The 24,289-nt window shown below is 40.9% G+C and overlaps 1 protein-coding gene across 1 annotated transcript in view; it reads right to left on the reverse strand.

Annotated features, from left to right (window-relative positions):
* Positions 1–273: 273 nt before the first annotated feature.
* The window catches only part of fanca (FA complementation group A), a gene marked incomplete at its 3' end in the record, with an annotated part of 54,559 nt that continues 30,543 nt past the window's right edge, over positions 274–24,289 (reverse strand). The window contains exons 21-42 of the mRNA XM_080027742.1: positions 20,513–20,617; positions 19,028–19,161; positions 18,773–18,843; positions 16,056–16,155; positions 15,319–15,506; positions 14,562–14,658; positions 14,042–14,245; positions 12,380–12,453; positions 12,116–12,244; positions 10,417–10,495; positions 10,105–10,274; positions 9,898–10,003; positions 9,631–9,690; positions 9,426–9,530; positions 7,242–7,357; positions 6,648–6,771; positions 4,686–4,748; positions 3,951–4,044; positions 3,740–3,815; positions 2,497–2,647; positions 2,302–2,403; positions 274–372 (exon numbers count right to left, since the gene is read on the reverse strand). Coding sequence (XP_079883868.1) covers positions 274–372; positions 2,302–2,403; positions 2,497–2,647; positions 3,740–3,815; positions 3,951–4,044; positions 4,686–4,748; positions 6,648–6,771; positions 7,242–7,357; positions 9,426–9,530; positions 9,631–9,690; positions 9,898–10,003; positions 10,105–10,274; positions 10,417–10,495; positions 12,116–12,244; positions 12,380–12,453; positions 14,042–14,245; positions 14,562–14,658; positions 15,319–15,506; positions 16,056–16,155; positions 18,773–18,843; positions 19,028–19,161; positions 20,513–20,617 — 2,447 coding nt within the window. The remainder of the gene's footprint in view (positions 373–2,301; positions 2,404–2,496; positions 2,648–3,739; positions 3,816–3,950; positions 4,045–4,685; positions 4,749–6,647; positions 6,772–7,241; positions 7,358–9,425; positions 9,531–9,630; positions 9,691–9,897; positions 10,004–10,104; positions 10,275–10,416; positions 10,496–12,115; positions 12,245–12,379; positions 12,454–14,041; positions 14,246–14,561; positions 14,659–15,318; positions 15,507–16,055; positions 16,156–18,772; positions 18,844–19,027; positions 19,162–20,512; positions 20,618–24,289) is intronic.

The raw sequence follows: 24,289 nt of genomic DNA on the forward strand, positions 1-24,289 counted from the left end.
AAAAGTTAAGAAGATGGAGCAACACGTTGCTGTTTTGTTATTTTTTATTTTATTTTATGCCATCTCTGAAAAAACCGCAATGAATTTTTGGATATGTTGGGCCGCGAAGGATACATCTGTTGGACCCTTCAAAACCGTGAAACGAAGGCTGCATTTCTCGGCCGCGTATGAAGGAGCCTTCCAAATGGGACAGGCCGCTATGACGCAATCGGTCTTCAAATGCAGCCTTCGCAGGCTTCGGCCCCTTAAATGAGACACAGCTTGTGTGTATGTTCACATGAAGTCCAACTCTGGGCTGAGGCTGGGAGGGTCCAGGTGAACAGACAGAGCTGCTGCCACCTCCTGGTCCAGCTCTGCACACTGGGACTCCAGCTGCAACACAAACACACCACACAGCAAGCAGTGAGAAGCAGGACAGTAGTTGGGCTGCGTTCCAAATCGCAATTTCCTATACAGCTGATCATAAAAAAATAATCTAGCTAGAATGCAGTAACAATTGGGACATACTTTTTTTTTTTGGGGGGGGGGGGGGTGCTTTTTAAAGAACACAAACACACAACTGAAAAACAAACAAAAACTGACATGGCGCTCTACTTAGAAGGTTTCAAAGACATTGTTCATGAACAGTTATTTTGAGTCATAATTTAAACATTTTAATATAAATATAATTAAAGCGGCTACGAGTAACATTTAAATATCTTTTAAACAGCCTCATGTTTCCTCTGATAATCATAAATTACCTTTACCAGTAAACGAGACCATCAGTGCAAAGAAAGACGTTTTTAAATAGTTTTTATTACTGCTTTTGGTCTGGTCGCACACCCAGTGCGATTTTCGGTTCGCTCGTGCAAGCTCTATGGTCACATATCCGTATTGGTCGCAGATTTCAGTGTGGCGCAGCAACGTGAATTGAGAAGCCTATCCCTCCAGGTGAGGGAAGGGGAGCGGGAGCCTTGTTTGATACAGTTATTTGTCGTCATAATGACTGATAAAAGAAACCATCAAAGAAAAAAAAGAAAATGCAATGAAAAAAAGCTAAAAGGGAGAGTGATATAGGCTACGGGGGACGAGGGCGTTGCCAAGCAACGTGTATACAATTTCACGAGAGCGAAACTAGACTGCAGTGTTTACTCCTAAATGAATGAGCGGTTGGTACTAACACAAAGTTTGCTTTGCTTCACCATCATCAGATAACCATTATCTGAAATAGTAATTATTTACAACAACATAAACACATTACCTCATCGTGATCCATACTAACTGCCGTCTCTCGTTCATTCACTTTCTGTGAGCTCAGTGAGAGAGTAGTTAGGTGACACTGCGTGTCAGGTGCGTGTGGCAGTGACTGGCATTAGTTCATGCAGTGTCAAAACCACTCTCACGGAGCCGAAAAGAGTCCTCACACTTTCAACACACGGACATGCACTATATTGCTCCCTTCTCAGTTCACACTCACGCGCCTGGCACGCGCTAGGAAACAGCTTTGCGACAGCGGGCGTCGTAAAAATACTACCGCTTTTGTCCAAAGGGGACGCCAACGTGCCATGTTACTCGTAGTGGCTTTAATTAATAGAAAGAAAGAAAGAAAAAAACATACTTTTTACTTATTTGATCATAAATTGCGCCTTGATTCTGCCTCTCCTGACATATTGGTTTTCATACAGAGGCTTTGTGGAAGTGACGTCACTTCCTGTCCACACTGGATTGTGGGTTCAGAATTGCCCAAAAAAGCATGCTGATTTCAACACTACGAATCTCGGCTGGATGTAGTAGTAGCTTAGTAGGCATCCAGGTTTTTTAAGCATGCTAAATCCGACCACAATAATTGGGACATCCTGAATATTTTTCTAACTCAGGGATAGTCTCTAGCAGCGGATAACTACACTACTTTTTTATTCATTTTAAATACATTAAACTGGTAAACCTGAGAAGTTTGCTGTAGCGCCACCACCAGGCAAAACTTCACATTTACCGACAGCATTGTCTAGTTTTTCACCTTGACCTCTATGCATTTTCTTGAACAATGGTAATCTCAAAGGTACCACCAAATGAATGGGCATGTCCAATTTAGTTGGAATTGACACCTTAAATGTTCTTCTACATTACATGGTTCCAAAATAAAGATCGTTTGGCTGCCATCTTGGATTTTACCTCTCACGGTTAGCAAATACAAAAATCTGACTTCCTTCCACATCTGAAAACAAACTTCATAAAATAGAACTATTGTTATAATATGTGAGCTTATCCGCTGTTCTCAAAAGAGTGAGAGAGGTATAGCGTGTGTGTGCGTGTGTTGGTTACCTGTCTGAGTTGGCTGGAGGACAGAGCACTGGGAGACGCCTGTGAGATGGCTCTCAGTAGGAACTGCTTGGCATGGCTGAGGATCTGGAGAGGCTCCTTGATCTGACGGTTACATTTTACACATTTAAATACAATAACTTCAACGTCACAGGTTTTGAGTGACATCATAGTCACAATAATCTGAGGCGGGCTCACCTGATTGGCTGAGGGCTGGGCGGTTGGTGTAGGCGTGTGTCCGTCAAGGAAGAGCTGCAGCAGACTGACGTAGCACAGGACAGCAGTGTGGAGGAAGCCTGGACAACACACAGCTCTCTGTAGGAGCTCGCCACTCTGTTGGAGCAGTAGACTAAACACACACAAAACAGAGTGGAACTATATAAACCCTGCGTTCCCATACCCATACTTTCTGCTATTTAGTATGCTAGAAAAGATTTAGGATACCCCAATTATTGTGGTCAGATTTAGCATGCTTAAAAATACCCAGATGCCCTACTACATCCGGTCGAGATTTTTTAGTGTTGAAATCAGCATGTTATTTGGCCGATTCTGAACCCATAATCCAGTGCACACCGGAAGTGATGTCACATCAACAGATGTAACCCCAGATTATTTTTATAATCAGCAGTAGTATGTAGAATAGAAAAAAGTATGCGATTTGAAATGCAGCAAAAGATTTATTTTAGGATTGTAACATTATGTAGCTCTACTTTGCTCATTGTAGTTTTAAAATGATTTTGCATGATGCACTTACTCTTGTGTTTATATCCATGGTAGTATCTATAGTTAGCCTGGTGCTACCAGACCATCGTACTTCATTTCATTTGTACAGAAGGTCTGGAATCGCTCAATTGACAAACGTTCACTCACTTGGAGGCGGGTATCTGTTGAAGTTTAAAACTATTGGATCTGCTCAGTGCCACTCTGGATCCGCCAACCAATCGCATAACGTTTGGTCGTGACGTATGTCATGAGCCGGCTTCTGACGGTTCGTTCCAGTTGTACTGGGAACTCGGAAATTTCCGACTGCACTACACATTGTAGTCTATGGATCTACCGGTACCTGGCAACGGTAACTTGCTAGAGCCTCACGTTTAGTTATTTGGATGAGAAAGGTTTTAGGCGTCCATACTTTCCCGAGCAGATGCACTGGAACACAGACAGGTCGGAACTCGGAACTACCAAGTCGGACATTTCAGAGTTCCGAGTATAAAGGAACGCAGCATTCAACTGAAACTGGAGCGCGACTTCGACGTCATCGTTCTTAGCCACTCGCTCTGTTCGCTGATTGGACGGCACAAAAATCTGTTCGAGCAGGATCTCATGAATACACTGCAGCCCCAGACTGACTACTGAAGGGAAATTAAAATTGAGCGGAGGTAGGTGGGCGGTGCCAGGCTAACCTATAGTGGCTCTAGAGCAGGAAATAACTCAATCTTACCTGTAGAAGGCCCAGGGCATCAGTCGAGTAAACTCATCTGACGTCACCATGGTAATGGACTGGTAAACACCTTGTTCTAGAGTTGGGGGGGAGGTGGAATACAGCCAACTCATTTAACAATGCATACATATACACAACACATAGTCATTTAATATTAGTGCTGATACATTGTAGCACTAGCAGCTGAAGTGAAGTGAATGTGTCACACTACCAGTTGGTTTGAAGATGAGCAGCCAGTCAGCAGAGTCCACCAGCACAGGCAGCAGCTCTGTGCATAAAGCCCTGGCTCTCTCATGGCTCTTGTCCTACACACAGTAACATGTGTTTGAGGAAAACAGGACACATTTGTTATGCTCCTTTATGCTCGCTCCTTAAAAACAGCCAAAACTCAACTGCACATTGTTCTCATTTTACATTCTGTCGTTTGTTTCAAGCTTTTAAAGGTGGAGTCTGCGATTCTGGAGGATGCTCATTTTTTTCCCTCTTCAGGGCACGTACAGAATGGACAGGTAGCAGATCTTGAGATATTCACTGATTTTCACAAGCGTTCTCCAGAATCACTGACTCTGCCTTTAACTCTTAAAGAACAAGGTGCCGTATGGTCTAAGGGGGTTTTAATTGCCTGAAATAACGTGTAAACCTTTACACAACCCTCTCTCCTTTTCTCCCTCTCCACCTTTCTGAAAACATGTGTTAAAAAAACCCAGTCAGATTTCTCTGCCATTATGATGACATAAGAAAATGAAGCGTAAAATGTGAGCTTTAACATGTTATAGGTCAGTTAACCATCTCATGGCTGTGTGCTACATCTATATATCCATACGTTTCATAATGAACTCTGAGCATTTCTATACCCAAACACTTGTTAGACTCTGTTGTTTATCTAAGCTCAACCTGAACCTGTGAGTATATTGTGGTGGGCACTGGGCAGGGCATGGTGAGTTACCTGAGGATACAGGAGTGATGACAGATAGTCCTTTACACACAGGAAGAGCAGAAGAACCAGCACCTGGAATAAGAAATGAGACAGAACAAGGTTGAAAACATCAAACTATGGCTGTATGCAGAGGACGGGTATGTTAAAACAAAACTGGCATATGAAAACTGTTGGAGTTGGTTGAGGTGGAGCTCTTTCTGAACTATTTATGGGAAATGCCATCACAATTATCGAGTGTCTAAAGTGACACCTTAGGGGCCACTCACACTAGGGCCGCGGCCCCGTGCCCGAGCTCATTTGCATACTAAAGTCTAGAACATTTGGCTAGTGTGACCACGCCATCCGTATTCCAGCACGGAACAGCCCCTTGGCCACGGCACACTTGGGAGAGGTGTGCCGTGGCCAAAGTACAGATGCTAATGAGATGACACGCGCACAAGCAAGCGCACATGCGGCGTTCCTGACGTGAATTTATTAAGGATGCATAGTCCGTTAACGTCCGCTGCCTTACTAGTCGGCACCAGAATTGCCCACCACTTGGACTTGTAGCTAAAATGTGTGAGAATTAACGTGTGTGTAGGCCTAGGTGTGGGCTAATAAAAGAGGGAGAGAGCTAAATAGGTGAGCGCAGAAAGCAAAGCAAAAAGGTTTTCGTGTTTACTCACGTTCGTCAGATGATTTTTTTCTTTTTCCTCCCGTCAGCTGTCATAATACTGCCTTTACGCATGGCGGTGGAGACGCACCCAAAACAACAGCGGGACTCCGCGGCCCGGTGATAAGGAAACAGTAGCCTACACTAAGGTTTAACAAGAAACTTTATAAAGACACTTAAAAAAACGATCTCTGCCCATACAAAAAGTTCTGACTTGGATTACTTGATGGAGCGATCAATGTGTATAAAACCATCCGGTGTATGGTCTGATGATGGGCCGTTATATTAATAATAAACAGCGTGCTGCACAAATATGAGACTGTCCACCGCGACCTATTACGTCAAGGCTACTTTTTAAAAAAACAATAGCTTAAGGATTCTCATTGCTCTAATGTGGAAGTGGAATATTTGATGCAAATTTGGCCGGATGAAAATATTCACAAACAGTCGTATAGCCTACAAGTAGACTACGCTCCAAATCCTAAACGTGCATGGTGACATAGGCAAGGTGCAATCGTGCCCAGGCCACGAGCAGTGTGACCACGGGCCAGCGTGGGGAGTGGGGAGGGGGGGAATCGTGCTGAATCTTCCTGCAGCACGGAACAGGCAAACTTGCCTAGTGTGAGTGCGCCCTTAGGAAAACTTTGTTTTATCCAACCAATAGTCCAAACCTTCCAACAATTTGAAAGAAACAGTAAATTCTTACGTTTGAGACGCTGAAACAAATAGCAATATACTTGTATTTACATTTGGGTGATATTTTGTTACCCTGGAAATCCAGACCTGCCACTGGCAAAGTAATTTGCTACGCCTGTTGGGTTTGGACCCTTTACGATTTGGAAGACGGCACTCAAATCTTTCATTAGCAAGTAAGAGGAATGTTCTGTTTTGCCGACCGACCACGGCGAAAGTTTAATTGAACAGTTAATCCCGCTGTTCGCTAAACGAACAGGGCTTAATACGTCACCTTGTTCATTGCTCTGATTGGTTGTAGTGCTATCCAATTGCGTGCAGTGGCATTTGAAATGCACGAGTAGGAGCCGCCCCTTGAGTTGGGAAGGTCTATTGATTGTGGCCAGACCCTCTATCGTTCTAGATATGGGTCTGGATTTCCAGGCTAATATTTTGTTGTTTTTTTGTGCAAAGGTATGATTTCTTTCTATTAACTACAGTTTACCCACTGTTGTGGACTGCTTAAACCTAGATAAGACAAACAGTCCCTTATTATGTATAAAGATTTGCTTTTTGAAAGGAAACACACAGGTTGGTGTCCACTCACTGAGTTGGGCTGGGGAAATGAGTTAGTTCTATACTCTTACCTGTTGTCTCAGCATATCCAGTGCAGCCCTGGAGCCCCTGCCTGGCCAGGCTTCATGCAGGCTGGCAGCCAGTAGCAGGTCTGCAGCCACAGGCACTGCACACCTAGACAGGCCCTTCTCCAAACTGGACATCAAACAAAACATTGTTTGTTCAAGCACTGGTCCATTTTGAGATTATTGTCTATTTTGATTCAATCACATGCATGTCTTCTTTCATACTAGTATAATTCAAAGAATGGTCATACGTCTACATTAAAGTGTTTATTCGACTAAACCTTGTCTGTTTGTGTCTGTATATTTTTCCTATACAACCATCTTTCAGTGCCGTCATCTCAACATTATTTTTTCAATACTCTGAACCACAAATCTCAACTTCTTAAGCACTTACATCAACTAAATATTCCATATTCATTCTTAGCGCTATTCTGAAAGTTATGACTTGGGATTTGTTCATATGTTGTTAATTGTATGATTCATGACATATATATATTTTTTAAACATTTTCTTTTTGTATTTTTTTGTTGCGCTGACTGTAAAATGTTCTATGAGTGGCGTGGAGTGAGCTGGATGAAAGATACACAGCTGTTGGTTTACCTGCTGGCCCACTGCCTACAGTCAGTGAGTAGCTGCAGCTGCTCTGGTACAGGCTCCCCATCGCACACACGAGCCCACAGGGACAACAGCACTGGAGATACACGCTCCCACCAGTGCTACACCCACCCAAACACACACACACACACACACACACACACACACACACACACACACACACACACAGAAGAAGAAGAAGATATTTTTTTAAACAAAAACATACACACAATACCTTATCGTACATTATTTGCAGTACATCTTAACCTTTGACTTAAAGCTGGGGTACATGATTTCTGATTGGTCAAAGTTAACATGAGCTGTATACTTTGACCAATCAGAGCGAGGCTCCGATTCTCTGTTCTTATTGGCTGTTGGGACTGTCCATTCACTTTGGCACGACTTTGTTGGTGTAGAGCGAGTCAGGGAGGGACCATAGGGGAGGGACCAAAGAGAACAAGTGGAGCGGTTGAGGTATTTGGATTCGAATCTCTATCCCAACTGCCATTTTCTCCCCAAATCCTCCACCCCAGCTTTAACTCCTAAGTGGCACTGTAAAGAAAATAATGTGAATGTGACCTGAATGCAGGGACATCTGAGCATCAGCTATTGACTGAGGAAAATGCACTCTTAAATGATTGCAGTTCTCTTATAAAGCAGTACTGTCTTCCCAATGTGAAGATACTTCTGGGTGGATTTTCCTGAAACTGGAACCACTGAATGGAATTCAGCCGTTATAAGTTGTAGGGGAGAGTGGCCTAAGTTGTGCCGGTGGGGAAGTTGTGCCACCCCTTGTTTCTAGAAAACCAAATTGGAAATGTGACCACATATTTAAGAAGAGCCATCCATTTATCTCATCCTGTAAAGAAGGGAGAAACATGGAATAAGATATAAGCACATTTAAGCTCAAAAAACAGTTTTTTTCAAAGTAAAATTCCATGATCAAGGTTTTTTGATTATTGTGTCTGAACAATTATAAACATGTTTGAAAACATTTGACACATGTTTTAGTGCTTTAGTATGCTACACTTTGTGTCTATATAGTTAGCACAATGTCAGCCCTAAACTGCTGCATCATGCTTATTATCCAAAATTCTGGGGTTGGGGTGATTTGTGCCAGAGGGCCTGGGGTGAGTTATAAGTAAGTAAGTAAGTAAAATGTATTTATAAAAGCACATTTATAACAGTTTGCACTGTCCAAAGTGCTGAACATAGTGCATTCAGTAGATAAAAAATTAAGGTAAAATAACAATAACCAAAATAAAAAACATAAAGCCCAGACATCCACATATACACAGAGATAGTAGTGTAGAGGTAAGATAGTTAATGGGGAGGAAAAACCAGGGTGTACATATGGGTTTTGAGCCTTGATTTAAAGGCAGAAATGGAGGGGGAATTGCATATGCCAGGTGGCAGTTGGTTCTACAAGGGCGGAGCAGCTAGTGCAAAGTACATTTCTGAGAGTTGTGCCATTGGCATGGCTGCATACGCTGGTCACCAAAAGAATGTGATTGTCTACAGTAGCTCAGAAGAGAGTGACATCTCCATTCCACTTAACGACACTGATGAGAGTTCAGATGGCCAGAAAGATGATGATGGTGACTTTGTCATTGTGAGCTTTGCAGGTAAAACCATTAGATCTGCTAGGCCTTGTTTAAGAAAATTGTCTTGAATCTTTGTAAAATATTTACTTTATTTACTTTAAATAAACCTCTAATGGATTTGTCTTGCATTACAGTTTATGAGATATATATCAATGGCACAATTTACCCCATGGTATTCTCTCCAACGGCACAACTTACACCACACCGGGGGCAAGTTGTGCCACAAGACAACTTTTTTCCCGAAAGCTATATTTCTTCAACAGTTTATTCCAGATCCAAAGTTTTTATTGCCAGGGATGCACAACACCCTGAAATATATGTACATATTTGAGTTGGAGACTTTACTGTCAAGGCCTCACTTTAAAGTCACTTTGAGTAAAAAAGTGGCACAACTTAGGCCACTCTCCCCTATAATAAACATGTCCTATTTCATAAATCACTTTGACAAATCAAAATATGTTCCCTGTAAAAGGCCTATTTAAAAGCAACAATGATTGTAACCCTCATAAGCATACTGGTTAAAACCAAGTGTGTTGGACACAGGGTCAAAGTTCATAAGCTTTTACGTATGAGCAATAAAGCGTACCACTGTGGAGACAAGGAGCAGAGGACAGTGTAGACTGAGCTGGGACCAGGCTTTGTTGACTTCTTGCCCTGGATGTCCACAGCGTACACTGGCACATAACAGGCCCTGTGGAGGGGACACACACAGCAGACTTACTCTTTAAGTTGACCCGCAGACATACAGAGGGAACTCAGACTAGATTTGTCTTCAGTAAAGTCATTCTGACCTTCAGGAGGTGTGTGGTTAGATGGCAGGACAGCAGGCCGGCTGGAAAACACACCTTCCTCTGTCGAGAGAGCAGAACCAGAGACATGACACATGTGAGAACTATTGAGACGGTAAAAAGCAAAAAGAAAACCACTACATCACAAGCGGCCCCTAAAAACAAACATTTCTCACATACATATTTAATGCACAGCTGGTCGAATTTGGGTGAAGAATCGCTTTTCGAAGAAAAGAAAAAAAAGATGTGATAAAGAATTGAAGAAGACACCTGATGCTGGTTGACATGTTGTATCAGCTTGCTACAGTCCAGAGTGCTCCTCCCGCCTTCAGCCTTCACTTTGATGAGTAACACAGCCGGGAGAGCCAGCACAACTCTGGGAAACACACACACACTCTTTGTTTTTAAGATATACAGTACATGATGATCTGTATGTGGTGTGTGTGTGTGTGTGTGTGTGTGTGTGTGTGTGTGTACCTGTTCCATGTGTTGAGTGTGTGTTGCAGGCCCAGCTGGGTGCTGATGCTGGGTGAAGCGGAGGTGGGAGAGCATCTCTGAGACATCAACTCAAACAGAAGGTCACACACGTCAGCTCTGCTCCCACGGCCGCATGAGAGCTCAGTCACTTCCATCTCATAGACAAGCTCCTGCACACACACACACACACACACACACACACACACACTTATTGATTGACAGATTCAACATGCCAAATACAGTTTACCTGATTTTTTTTCACTAGCACTGTATTTAGGGCCACAACCTTACGCCTCACGTCCGTGTTCACACCTGTAATCTGGACAGGATGTCGGGCATGCAGGTCCCTCTTTCTTTCACACTGTGATCTAGCTGTTCCAGGCTCTGGTCGCTGTTGGAGTAAATACATAGAAGAGTTCCATTTTTACTAGAGGTGGAAAGAAAACTGTGTACATTGGATTTTATTATAGTTATTTTTTTATTGTAGGGGAGAGTGGCCTGAGTTGTGCCACTCCTTGTTTCTAGAAAACCGTGGAAGAAATTGGAAATGTGACCATATATTTAAGAAGAGCCATCCATTTGACTCATCATGTAAAGAAGGGAGACACAAGGAATAAGATATAAGCACATTTACGCAAAAAAAAACTGTGTTTTGCCTTTCAAAGTAAAATTTCCATGATCAAGGTTTTTTGATTTTTGTGTCTGAACAATTATAGACAAGTTTGAAAACATTTGACACATGTTTTATTGCTTTAGTATGCTACACTTTGAGTCTATACAGTTAGCACGATGTCAGCCCTAAACTGCTGCTTCATGCTAATTATCCAAAATTCTGGGGTTGGGGTGATTTGTGCCAAAGGGCCTAGGTGAGTTATAAGTAAGTAAGTAAGTAAGTAAAATGTCTTTATAGAAGCACATTTATAACAGTTTGCACTGTCCAAAGTGCTGTACATAGTGCATTCAGTAGATAAACAATGAAGGTAAAATAACAATAACAAAAATAAAAGACATAAAGCCCATACATCCACATATAAACAAAGATAGTAGTGCAGAGGTAAGATAGTTAATGGGGAGGAAAAGCCAGGGTGTACATATGGGTTTTGAGCCTTGATTTAAAGGCAGAAATGGAGAGGGAATCACATTTGTCAGGCGGCAAAAGCACGGAGCAGCTAGTGCAAAGTAAATTTCTGAGAGTTGTGCCAGTGGCATGGCTGTATACGCTGGTCACCAAAAAGAGAGTGATTGTCTACAGTAGCTCAGAAGAGACTGACATCTCCATTCCACTTAACGACACCACTGATGAGAGTTCAGATGGCCATAAAGATGATGATGGTGACTTTGTCATTGTGAGCTTTGAAGGTAAAACCATCTAGATCTGCTAGGCCTTGTTTAAGCAAATTGACCTTCAATCTTTGTAAAATATTATTTACTTTAAATAAACCTTAAATAAGTAATTGTCTTATGGAATTGTCTTGCATTACAGTTTATGAGATATATATCAATGGCACAATTTACCCCATGGTATTCTCTCTTGTGGCACAACTTACACCACACCGGGGGCAAGTTGTGCCACAAGACAACTTTTTTCCCGAAAGCTATATTTTCTAAACAGTTTATTCCAGATCCAAAGTTTTTATTGCCAGGGATGCACAACATCCTGAAATATATGTACATATTTGAGTTGGAGACATAAATGTCAAGGCCTCACTTTAAAATCGCTTTGAGTAAAAAGTGGCACATATCACCCCACTCTCCCCTATTATAAGGTTAAGGAAATGTCGCCTTTAAATTATGCAATAGAGAAGGGCATACAACGTCATTGCGCAATACATTTTTGGGAGGGAGCCGTCATATTGGGTTGCCATTGACGCTTGCTTGATAAGGGAATGCCCACTTACGTCGGTAAACACAACGCCACACCATTCTCTTCTGGTACTGCTCAGGCTTAGTATGCTTAACAGCAGACCCTGCATGTAACACACAACACTTTGTTTTTAACATGTGCGCCCACCTCTGTTGCTGGTCCATGATAGCATTAAGCAGATGGGAGCAGAGGGTCTGACTGTCTCCTCCACAGCCTCCATGCTCCTCTGGACGGGACAGGTAGAGCTCAGAGCAGGCCCACTGCTGGTACTCCTGACTACACACACACACAATGTTTAATGGCACACATGACTCGTGTGTTTGTGTGTGTGTGTGTGTGTGTGTGTGTGTGTGTGTGTGTGTGTGTGTGTGTGTGTGTGTGTGTATTGTGTGTGTGTGTTTTCTGCCTCACCGTTCTGGGTCAGGCAGCGCATCTTGACTTCTCTGAACTCTGAGCTCAGTGGCCAGCCATTCTGAGAACGACAACTTGACAACAAAAACAAAGGTTTAAGATCAATATGATCATCCATCAAACCATTTAATTTTATTTCACGTCATTACAGATGCTCACTGTACATAATATTCCATACTCACATGTTAAGCCCAGTTCAGACCAAAGATTCGCCTTGCAACTGCTTGCAACTCGCAACTCCTTGCGACGAGACGGTTGAGACGTTCTAAAACTGGACCTTGCAATTTGATATGTTGAATCTTCTGCGACGCCTTGCAACGGCTTGCAACACGCTGCAACGAGCAGGTCACACCGCTGCGATTTCTCCCCCGCGACGTTCTAAAACCGTCTCATCGCAAGCAGTTGCAAGGCCAATCTTTGGTCTGAACTGGGCTTTAGAATTTAATTTATAGTTTAGATAGACATGACAATGCGATTAGAAATTCTAGAACATTTTACTTTACTCACACAAGAAAGTGGTAAAATTTGATTTAAAAGGTTTAGTTAATAAATATCTATTTAAACACGTGTCATGTGATGTTTAATGATAGAAAGCCATCCTTTAAACAGTGCATTTCAGCTGCTTCCCTCTGGACAGAGGCTCAAAGTTCCCAATAGCAGAACAGACCGCTACAGGAACAGTTTTGTTCCTGCAGCCATTATCTGTATTAATAAAATGTTACAGCGCCACTAGTGGTGCATCATTTTGTTGCACTTCTGATGTACTGAGCACCTCTGTGATTATTGTCTTCTGTATTTTGTTGTGTCCGTTGTACTGTGTATGCTAGGTGTGTGAACGCCTTTTTCTTGACATGCAAACCAAATTTACCCACGGGTATGAATAAAGCATCCTTGAGAATGTTGTCTTAAAAATGTGTTAAACGTAAATGAATGGCAAATCTATCTATCATCTAATGAAGCCTACAAAGTCTTAATATTTTTGATTATTACCTTGGCAAAAAAGTTAAATGAAAGCATTTAATCTATTGTCATGTTTGACTGCAGTTATTTCTATATATTTATGTGCTTTGATATTGTAAGACTTGAGTGGAAAGTTGATAAGTTTTATGATACATTTTTCACTTTCAGTAAAGAATGGACCGCATTATGATTTAGATTGTTGTGTTGAATATTTGTTGAAAATGATATGAAAAAGTCTGAATTATAAGTAGGCTAAGAGTGGTGAATTTGAAGAATGTGCTATGTGGACCATATGAGAAGTTTGATTTGGTTTTATGGATGGAGCTGCCCTGTCTATGTGTCTGTCTGTGATACATTGTGATACAATGCATATTGCGACATTCCACATAGGTCAATGAAAATGTAAAAACAGAGCTTAAATACAAGAGACTGTGTAAACTATGGGTGGGTCTTAATACATCACATTATATTGATAATTAAGCACAAACATTTTTATTCAAATTCTAAACCTGGACATTCTAGGCCACTAGCATACTGCGACATCTACATGAGCGGACCCTAACCTTAGTTCACAACCCGTTTAAAACATGTCATTTTGTTCTCTCTAAAATATCGATACTGGAGCTCACAGTTAATTACAGATATCATGAAAAAGTAATCATCAGGATATATTGCTGTATGGCCATTTGAGCCCAGCCCTACCTGATACTGTGGTGTGTGCTGTATGTGACAGAAGGCTGGGTTCCTCCACAGCAGCGCTGCAGTGGCCCTCCAGGAGGCGCTGGTGTCTGTAGCGCTGCTCCACAGGCTGGGCTGGCTCTCCTCATGGGACTCACTCACTAGAGCACATGGAGCCAGGGCACCTCTTCTGGCTTCAGGTAGCAGTCTTGGGATGAGGTACTGCAGCTGAACACACACACAGTGACATGGAGAGCTTGAGTCACATTTGAATGAATTAAGGTTCAGGTCGTAGGCATGATGGAAGAAGCAAATATGTCCCTTGTCCCTAGGGGGGTGTGAAATTGACAAAAACTAATTTTTGCTGATATTTTGCATCCCTAAAATTAAAAAATACAAATGAAAATATCAAAATTGTATTTGTAAAAGCTGTGTAGACTAGTATATTAGATGTCAGTGATTTTATTTAAAAAATATGGTGGTTTTGTATAACATGTGCAAAGCCAATGCCATTGTGACATGCGACAGATAAAGACAGTCAGACCTTCTTATAGAGGCTGCTGGGGATGTAGCCCTGCTGTTGTTCCTGAGGCAGTGAGTCTCCTCTGCAGATCCCATAAGACACAGCTGCCACACACAACCTGGACAAAACCAAACCACTGTTAGTCAAGTGGCAAGGCAACAACCACAAGCTGATGCCAAAACAACAATGTCCAGTTAAGGTGAGACACGGCAGGCCTAAACTATGTGTTTTTAAGCACTGGTCATTTTAGAGATTTTTTGTCTCCATAACATGTCTTCTTTCATACTAGTATAAACCAAAGGTTCAACATGCCCATTTAGGTGTTTATTTGACTAAACCTTGTCTGTTTGTGTCTGTATATTTCTCCTATACAACCATCTTTAACAGCCATAATCGCAACATTAACGGTATTCAATACTCTAAACTCTCAAAATCTCAACTTCTAAAGCACTTACATCAACTAAACTTTCCATAATCATTCTCAGCACTTTTCTGAAGGTTATTACAGGAGGACTGTTTCATTATGTTGTTCATTGTCTGATTTATGATAACTATGGACAATTATTTGTTGTAAAAAATTAAATAAAGATTTTAACTCTGGCTTTATCCAACATCTAGATGTTTGGGTTTTAAAGAGATGCATAAGTTAGATACTGCCAAAGAAAACACTGTAATCCAAAAATTAATAGTTTGTTTCATGATGATAAGTTACACATTTGATCCTATTTTTATTTCTACTGTAAGTCCACAATAGGCCAGCTAACGTTTGAAGCCTCACCTGACACAGAAGAGCATGCTGCTGTGTGTGTTGCAGACTAGCGCCAAGCTAAGAGCTTCTCCCAAAGCTAGCGGCTCAGACAGCCTGTGTGTGAGCAGCTGAACCAAAGGACACAGGGACATGGAGGAGTGGAGGTGGACCAGGAGGGCTGCCAGGCCCAGGAGCTGGGCAGCACTCAGTGAAGACGCCTTTTACACAGAAGGGCTTTGGTTCAAAACTGACTGAATCAAACAAGTCATTTCAATCTAGTCTGGAATACTAAAACAAGACCATCAAAGCAAGATGTCAAACAGTACCACAGACGAGAGGGAGAGGAAGAACATACAATAAAATGACTAGAATCAAGTCGGAATTTTAGGAGAAAAAGGTCATAGCTCAATATTAGCAGAATAATGTTGTTGTCATTTTATGAGAAAAAAAAGTAGTAATATTGTGGGAATAGAGTTGTAGTTAAAGGCTATTTGTTATTTTGCATCAGGCCTACAATGAGCAAGGTGGAGCATCTTGTGAACTTATAGCCTTCTTAAATAAGGACATGCTTAATATTTTGGCGAATGAATTCCGGTTTATTTCTCGTAAAATAACAACCTTATCGTCGTATTATCACAACATATTCTCATAATTATTTATTTTGTTCTTGACGTGGCCCTAATACTCCATCGTAGAAAGAGAGATAGCGGACACAAAATGCAGGACAGACTCAATTAGAAGTCTTATGAATATGGATTTGTGTGTACCTGGTTATGAAGTAGGTCCCAGAGCCTGTGAATGAGGCAGGAGAGGAGCTGTGTGTTACCAAGCAGCACACTGACAAACCTGGAGGCCCACATGCTTTGTCTGGAAGGGACACAAAGGGAACCTGTTGATTCACACACTACAAAGACAGAGGAGATCCCACACAATGACTCAAACTGTGTAATTTCACACCTGTGCACTGTAAACTGGCTTTAAAGGTGAAGTAAGCGATTTCTGTATGTTAATACAAGTGTTAAATCGCTCTTTATTCATACAGTGATCACTTATATAGTGTGTAAAAATCCTTCTCAATGTCTGTTTTGATGGTTTTGTCATGTTTTATTGCGCTTATGGATCTGAGATGATGCTAGATAACTCACTGCTTGAAGACCGCAGTGCATTAATGTGGTGACGAGGGAGGGGACTGCTAACTGCAGGAAGTTAGCTAAACTGACCATTCCGCTTATTGAACCTTTAATTACTTGTCTGCTTGTTCCTATTCATGCATTGTGTACTATATAGGGATGGAACCGATCCAATTCAAAATCGCTATCGGGTCTGAAATGGCTGCAACCCACTTATCGGTAATTGGACTGATCATTCCACTGATCCATGTACCGATCCAAATTCTGTAGTCCGCCTACAACTACTACACTACTACTTATACTTCTGCATTGAAACCGTTCAAAGCAGTAATAATAAAGGGTTTGAAAATATTTAATGCATGTTTGCATTTTTGTATTATTTAATTTTTTTTAATTAGAATTGCTGTGTTGCATAAGCCTTTATAACCTTACACATAATATCATCTCAGCAAATCATTTTTATAATAATTATGATATTGGAACGTAGCAGAATCAGACCAGAACTGAAACATAATGGATCGGTGCATTTTTCTAAATGTGTGTAAAAGCTAAAAAGGATGTTTAGGGCCACAAAATACTGATCCATACACTTTGAAACTTTTCATTTCCTGCTTATTTCAGACCTGCAAACTCATAGGAGGTGAAAAAGGTGACAAACACCCGTCCCTTCTAGGGGGGTCGGGTGTTTTTCGCTGTCCAAACGATTGGCTATTGTTAAATATCATTCACACAACCAGAGTTCTCCACTATTGCCTCCAATGTCCAGCTGGGTGAAAATAATAGCCAGCTGAGATCCTGACCCTCCTAGGGGGGTCCGGGGGTATGCCCCCCCGGGAGATTTTTTTTAAACTTTTTAAAGTGAAATGCATGAATCTGGTGCACTTTGAGAGGGAAATTAAGAGGCTAAATCTGAGGAATTTTGTGTGAACAAATAATTTGGGTCGGATGAATTAGAAGCTTCTTGGATTTTCCATTAAAATGTTCATTTAAAATAAAATATTATGCAGGGTCCTCTGGGTTGGGCTTGGTGCTCTTTTTCTTTTATGGGACATATTTCTCTGTAATATAATGAATGCATTTAAATGCAGTGAGAGGAATGAAGCAGAAGAACTCTGTTGTCCAGCTATCTTTTTTTCCACAGATGAGGCTGAAATAGGTTATACAGTGCATGGGCATCTGAGCCCCATTTCCAAATGTTTTTAAATAAACTCAATACACACTGGACGTGAACGTGACGTGATCAGTTAAACTTGGATTACCTCCCAGATGAACTGATTAAATTATTGGGCTATTAACTAGGCTATCTAGATCAAAACATTGTATTATTATTTTTGTATGATATAATAATATGATGTTAATATCAAACACACAAACTAAAAAATAAAAATAAAAATAAATTGGGGGGGGGGGGGGGGGGGGCTGTCGGTCGGCTCCGATTGTGAGCGCACTGCAGACACTTCATTTCTGCAATGTGCGCTCATTAAACTGTCAGCTTCACTTAAGAGTCCTGTGTGGGTCAACAGTGCAGTGCAAACTATGCAGCATAAAGTTATAACATTCGTCTACGACCGTGATGTTAAATCACCTTCACACAAAGTCTCCGCCCCAGCAAAGCAGCGAGTCGATCGCTGTGACGGTGAAAATCACCGGGACCCGGGAGACCCAGTGAGCGAGTGAGACGCCGCTCAGAAAAAACTCTGTGGTTTGATGGATGAAATCAGTCGGGGATATCCTGCCCGTTAACTTTGTCTACGGGAACGGCTTCCGCGGTCTTTTTCTATGTCTCGAGTCTAACAGAGAGCCATGTCGGCAAACTGACAGCGCGACTAAATAAAGGGACTGTAGGCTACAGTGAGCTGCGTCCCTCCGTATAGTTTCTGTTTCAGTAGGCTGTTACATTAACCTCTGAAGCATTGACAGTGTTTAATCAAAGCCTCTAATTTTTTATTATCAAAAGGGTTTTGATTGAGACTTTTAGCCAATTCTAAAGTCTGAACACACAGCGGTAGCAGTGATGCTTGTGCCCGATCTTAACGCTGATTGGACAATACTCATGACGTCTACCAAAGATGTTTTATTGCCAAGATAACGATATTCCCTTGTCTCACACTACGGTAACTCGCCCACACAGTCCAGTCTGGGAAGCGCTGGCTGACTTCTCTGGCAGCTGCCGCTACCCCCCCCCCCCCCCTCCCAAAAACAAAAACTCTTCGGATCTATACGATTCACGTGGGTCATATATTTTGATTCTAAACGGCGATTTTTCGCCGAAAAGCGACGAGTTTGCAGGTATGTTATTTATATTTATTATTTATTTATAATGTGTCAGACTTTGTCAAAGTTACACTACTCACTTATTAGGAGGCTTGGCTCTGGAAGTGTCTAACACGCACTGGCAGAAGTTTCTCAGAATCATGTTGATGACCTGAGTATATGAGAGAGAGAGAGAGAGAGAGAGAGAGAGAGAGAGAGAGAGAGAGAGAGAGAGAGAGAGAGAGAGAGAAAGAACACATACAATCACTGGATTCTATACAGTCAACTACCACATTAGAATGGGCAGTGTAACAATAAAGAAAAAAGACAATGAAGTGAATTGAATGGCTGCATACGTTGACATGGAGCTCAGGGGCCAGAGGAGTGTTGATGTGTATCTTGATGACTGTCTGTCCAATCAGCTGGTCCGGACGCCCAGGGAAGATGACACTCAGAGTGTGTGAGATCCTGGACAGCTGGGCAGACATCTCTGAGCAGACACATCAAACATCATGCAGGAGATTTAGGTTTTAAGTTAGCCGTCACATATATATTGCTTATTGCACATTGTGAATATTTTTCATCACATTTCATTTTAACTTATCTATTTTTTACTTTCTGTTCTATTTTATACATACTGTTTTATATTGCACAGAATATTCCTTTGCACTACTTAGTATTTAGAATTTATCTTATGTAAATATTGTTTATGTTTAATCTTCTTTATCTCATTTAACTCTATATTGTTTTATTTTATCGTTCTAACTGCACTGTGGGCCAGAGATAAACACCATTTTGATTCTGATGTATGTCTTGCATATATCACAAAATAAATAAACAAAAAAAGTTATTTTTCACAAAGCTGAGACTTCTGCTACAGCAACATCTCCCCCAAACTCCTCATAGTGACTGCCATCTCCATAAGGTATCACACTTACAATGTAGAAGTACCTCCTACAACCCCACTTCAAAAATACTGAACAGTCTCTTTAAATATCCAAACAAAGTTCTCAACCAGCTGGGTTTGGGAAAACAGATTTGGAGAATACACACTTATTTAAGTATGGTGGCAAACACACACATACTGTTTGATCCGCTGTATCTAACTATACTAGATACCGCTTCTAGATCACCCATTACTAGACCAAGGAAACACCTTTTTGACAACTAGCTTCATCTGAACCCGCAATGACTGATTCATCTGAGAAAAAAAAGTTGCCAAAATAAGGCTGCCATAGCATCAACTTTTAAGTTGCTCTGTTTACATGTCCAGCAGTTAGCAACATTATCATTCATTTGGAGTCGTGTTTGTGTCACGTATGGACATAAGTCTAATATTATCATTTTTTTTACTGTTTTTGGTCTAAGCCAACTCCCTGGGGAAATAATGTTTATTTATATAAATGGTAGGTTCATGACTACAAGGGATGCTTCTCACATTCCCTATTGTTATTTGATACACTGTTGATATAAAGATATTGATTGAAGAACCAAACACTGATGTTGAGCAGCTGGCTTGACCGACTTGATTTTAAGATGTTAACCAACTAACTATATTGTAGGAACACAAACTTATACAAGCTTAAATTGGGGTAACTCAATTAGAAATGGGATACAAATGCTGCTGAAGTTTCAACAAAACATATCTCCAAAACAAATAGAAAAAAAACACTGAAACAAATAAAACATGAGAGCCATGTTGTGGCTATTGTAATTGCCAATGTGTGTGTGTGTGTGTGTGTGTGTGTGTGTGTGTGTGTGTGTGTGTGTGTGTGTGTGTGTGTGTGTGTGTGTGTGTGTGTGTGTGATGCACTGTATTCTCTCTCTCTAAATCGGCCTACCTCCATCCTCTCCCTCCACCACCAGCTCAGTCAACTCCTCCAGCTGAGTCTTCAGGACCTCCACAGGATCCTCTTTCTCTTGAGTGTCCAAACGCACCACACTCCCTGAACGCACCAAACACTCAAAATGCACTCATCTGTGTTTTCACACAACATTAAACCACTGTACTTTTGTAAAAGTCAGGTCTTCTCCACTCTCGATGTAGCCACATGTACTGTTAAGGCGCACTCACACAAGGCAGTCCTTCCGTGCCCAAGCTCGCTTGACGGCTTAAGTCTAGTTGCTTTGACAAGTATCAGGCTCAAGCACGGTTCACTTCCTGGCCTGGTTGAAAAAGGTTTGCTTGGGCATGGTACGGATGCTCATGTACGAGCATAGATGACGGCGGTCCTGCCGACAATTTATATGCGACTATTACCGTTGACGGACATTAAAAGAAAAATGCTTTGTGTTTGTGTTGCTCTGATGCAGGGGAGGAATGTTTGCTGCAGTTTTGGCAAGATGAAAATATTTTAAAAATACAAACATTGGGGCGCTCCGGTGGCGTAGTGGATAGAGCGCGTACCATATTGGCTCAGGCCTTCGTTGCAGTGGTTGCGGGTTCAAATCCGACCCCTGGACCTTTACTGCAGGCCATCCCCCCTCTCTCTCTGTCTCCGCATTTCAACTCTGTACTATCTAATAAAGCTTGAAAATGCCAAAAAATAATCTTAAAAAAAAAAAAAACATTAAAGTAAATCAGTGATTCTTGAGAACCGGGACAAAAGGCTGGGACAAAATGCAACTGCTGTTATCTCTAAAAATGAAAATATTTAAAATTGTAGATGTTATTAGGGATTAAGAATAGAATGTCTGGAGCACAATTATTCCCTTCAATGTAATTTTATTATTATTATGTCAAATATATGACACTTCAAAAACAGTCAAAAACAGTGTGTCCACAGAGAAGGTTTCAATAAAACCTATTAAAAATTTACTATAATGATTAAAAAGAGCTTTTTTCATCAAAGGCAACACTAAATAATCTCTCATATCAATAAAAACAGTTTTTCTACAACACATTCATGTTTTATAAGGTTTCTAAGTGGGGGGACACTTTTTGTCACCACCGTCAGACATTTCATTAAAATGTAATAAAATCAGGCAATATGAGGGGCAGCTGTCTCCGTGAAGGACCTATTGTCACAAGCTATCTGTGCAGAGTACATTAGAGTCAGACAGGCTCTGATAAGTGTTGTAGTTTTAGAATATTTTACATTCCGAATCTTGAAAGTCCTGCGTCACAACCATGATACGTCAACACCGACTTACAATTTCTGAAGAAACATATGAAATGTTTCGATAATTTTATTTTCCTGAAGTACAGTCCCCTCCATAAGTAACAGTGAGGCCAATTCCTTTATTTTTGCTGTAGACTGGAAACATTTGGGTTTGACACCAAACGAAGAATATGAGACATTAGCTCAACATTTCAGCTTTCATTTCCAGGTATTAACATCTGGATCCGATACACAACTTAGAAGATAGCATTTTTTGAAAAGGAACGCCAAATTTTTAGGCAAGCAAAAGTATTGGAACAGATAGACTTTAAATAAATTAAAGTGAATAAACCGTAATATTTTGTCGCAAATACTTTGCTTGCAATAACCGCATCAAGCCTGTGACCCACCAAACTTGTGCATTCTTCTTTTGTGATGCTTTTCCAGGCTTTCACCGCAGCCTCATTCAGTTGCTGTTTGTTTTGGGGGGTTACTCCCTTCGGTCTCCTTTTTAGCAGGTAACATGCATGCTCTATAGGGTTTAAGTCTGGAGATTGACTTGACCAGTCTAAAACCTTCCATTTCTTGACCCTAATTAACTCCTTTGTTGTTTTTGCAGTTTTTCTGGATCATTATCTTGCTGCATAATGAAGGATCTTCCAATCAGTTTGGTTGCATCTTTCTTTAAATTGGCAGACAGAATGTTTCTGTAGACTTCTAAGTTCATTTTGCTGTTGCCATCATGTGTTACTGTGTTGCTGTCAAGATGAACCTTTACCAAAGTGATGGAAAGGCTAAAGTTTGGAGAAAGAAAGAATCTGCTCATGATCCCAAACATACAAGCTTATCTGTGAAACACGGTGGAGGCAATGTCATGGCTTGGGCTTGCATGGCTTCTTCTGGGACAGGCTCATTATTCTTCATTGATGATGTAACACATGATGGCAACAGCAAAATGAACTCTAAGTCTACAGAAACATTTTGTCTGCCAATTTAAGGAAAGATGCAACCAAACTGATTGGAAGATCCTTCATGATGCAGCAAGATAATGACCCAAAACACAACAAAGGAGTTAAACAGGGGCAAGAAGTGGAAGGTTATAGACTGGCCAAGTCAATCTCCAGACTTAAACCCTATAGAGCATGCATTTTACCTGCTAAAGAGGAGACTTAAGAGAGTAACCCCCTAACACAAACAGCAACTGAATGAGGCTGCGGTGAAAGCCTGGAAAAGCATCACAAAAGAAGAATGCAAAAGTTTGGTGGTGTCAATGGGTCACAGGCTTGATGCGGTTATTGCAAGCAAAGGATTTGCGACAAAATATTACGTTTTATTCACTTTAATTAATTTAAAGTCTATCTGTTCCAATACTTCTGCTCGCCTAAAAATGTGGTGTTCCTTTACAAATAATGCTATCTTCTCAGTTGTGTATCAGATCCAGATGTAAACACCTGGAAATGAAAGCTGAAATGTTGATCTATTGTCTCATATTCATCTTTTGGTGTCAAACTAGAAGAGAAATTGATATGCTGGTTTATAAAGGTTTGAGGAACAAAGTTATCCAAGAACTAAGATCAGCTAAATCCCGATTTTATGTCAATATTTTAAATGAGGCAAGAGGCAACATTAAATTGATATGGGAAAATATTGATGATCTCACAAGGAGAAACCATAAATCTATTGGAGATCTTATATTAAAAGTACAGGGAGAGTTAATTGAAGATAATCGTGTTGTTGCTTCTGCTCTTAATAATTTTTTTCTTGAATCTGTATGTGAACTTGGGAAAAAATTTCCAACAAGAAAACTGGATGTTGCTCCACTAGATAAAACAGCCCCGGTCTTTGAACTGGTAGAAACAAATGTGTCACAAGTACAAAAAATCATCAGCTCTCTGAAAAGCTCAAAATCTAGAGATGCTTTTCACTTTGACACCAAGTTTGTTAAGTCACATAAGGATATTTTATCCTGTCCTGTCACTCACCTAATTAATCTCTCTTTTAAACGTAGTCTTTTTCCTGATGACTGGAAATGTGCCATTGTCACACCTGTTTTTAAATCTGGAGACCGCCTTGAAGCTAGTAACTATCGACCTATAAGCATACTGCCAGTATTTTCAAAAATTGCTGAAAAGGTTGTCATTGAACAACTGACCTCATTTCTTAACACCAGCAATTTTGGTCTACATTGTATGCAATTTGGTTTTAGAGCGAACCATTCAACCGAGACTGCCTCCTTACATTTAATAGAGCAAATTAAATCACGGCTCGATAAAGGCGGAGTAGTTGGTGCTGTATTTTTAGACCTGCGTAAAGCATTTGATACAGTTAACCACAGTGTCTTAATATCAAAACTTTCTAAATTTAATTTTTCGCCTAGAGCTCTGGCTTGGATGTCGTCATATTTATCAAACAGGAGGCAATGTGTTAAAGTCTGTGATGCACAGTCCAGTTACAGGACATGTACTATGGGAGTCCCACGAGGCTCGGTATTAGGTCCTTTATTATTTAGTCTTTATA

This window comes from Ammodytes marinus, assembly GCF_949987685.1.
Source record: "Ammodytes marinus genome assembly, chromosome: 5".
Lineage (NCBI taxonomy): Eukaryota > Metazoa > Chordata > Actinopteri > Uranoscopiformes > Ammodytidae > Ammodytes > Ammodytes marinus.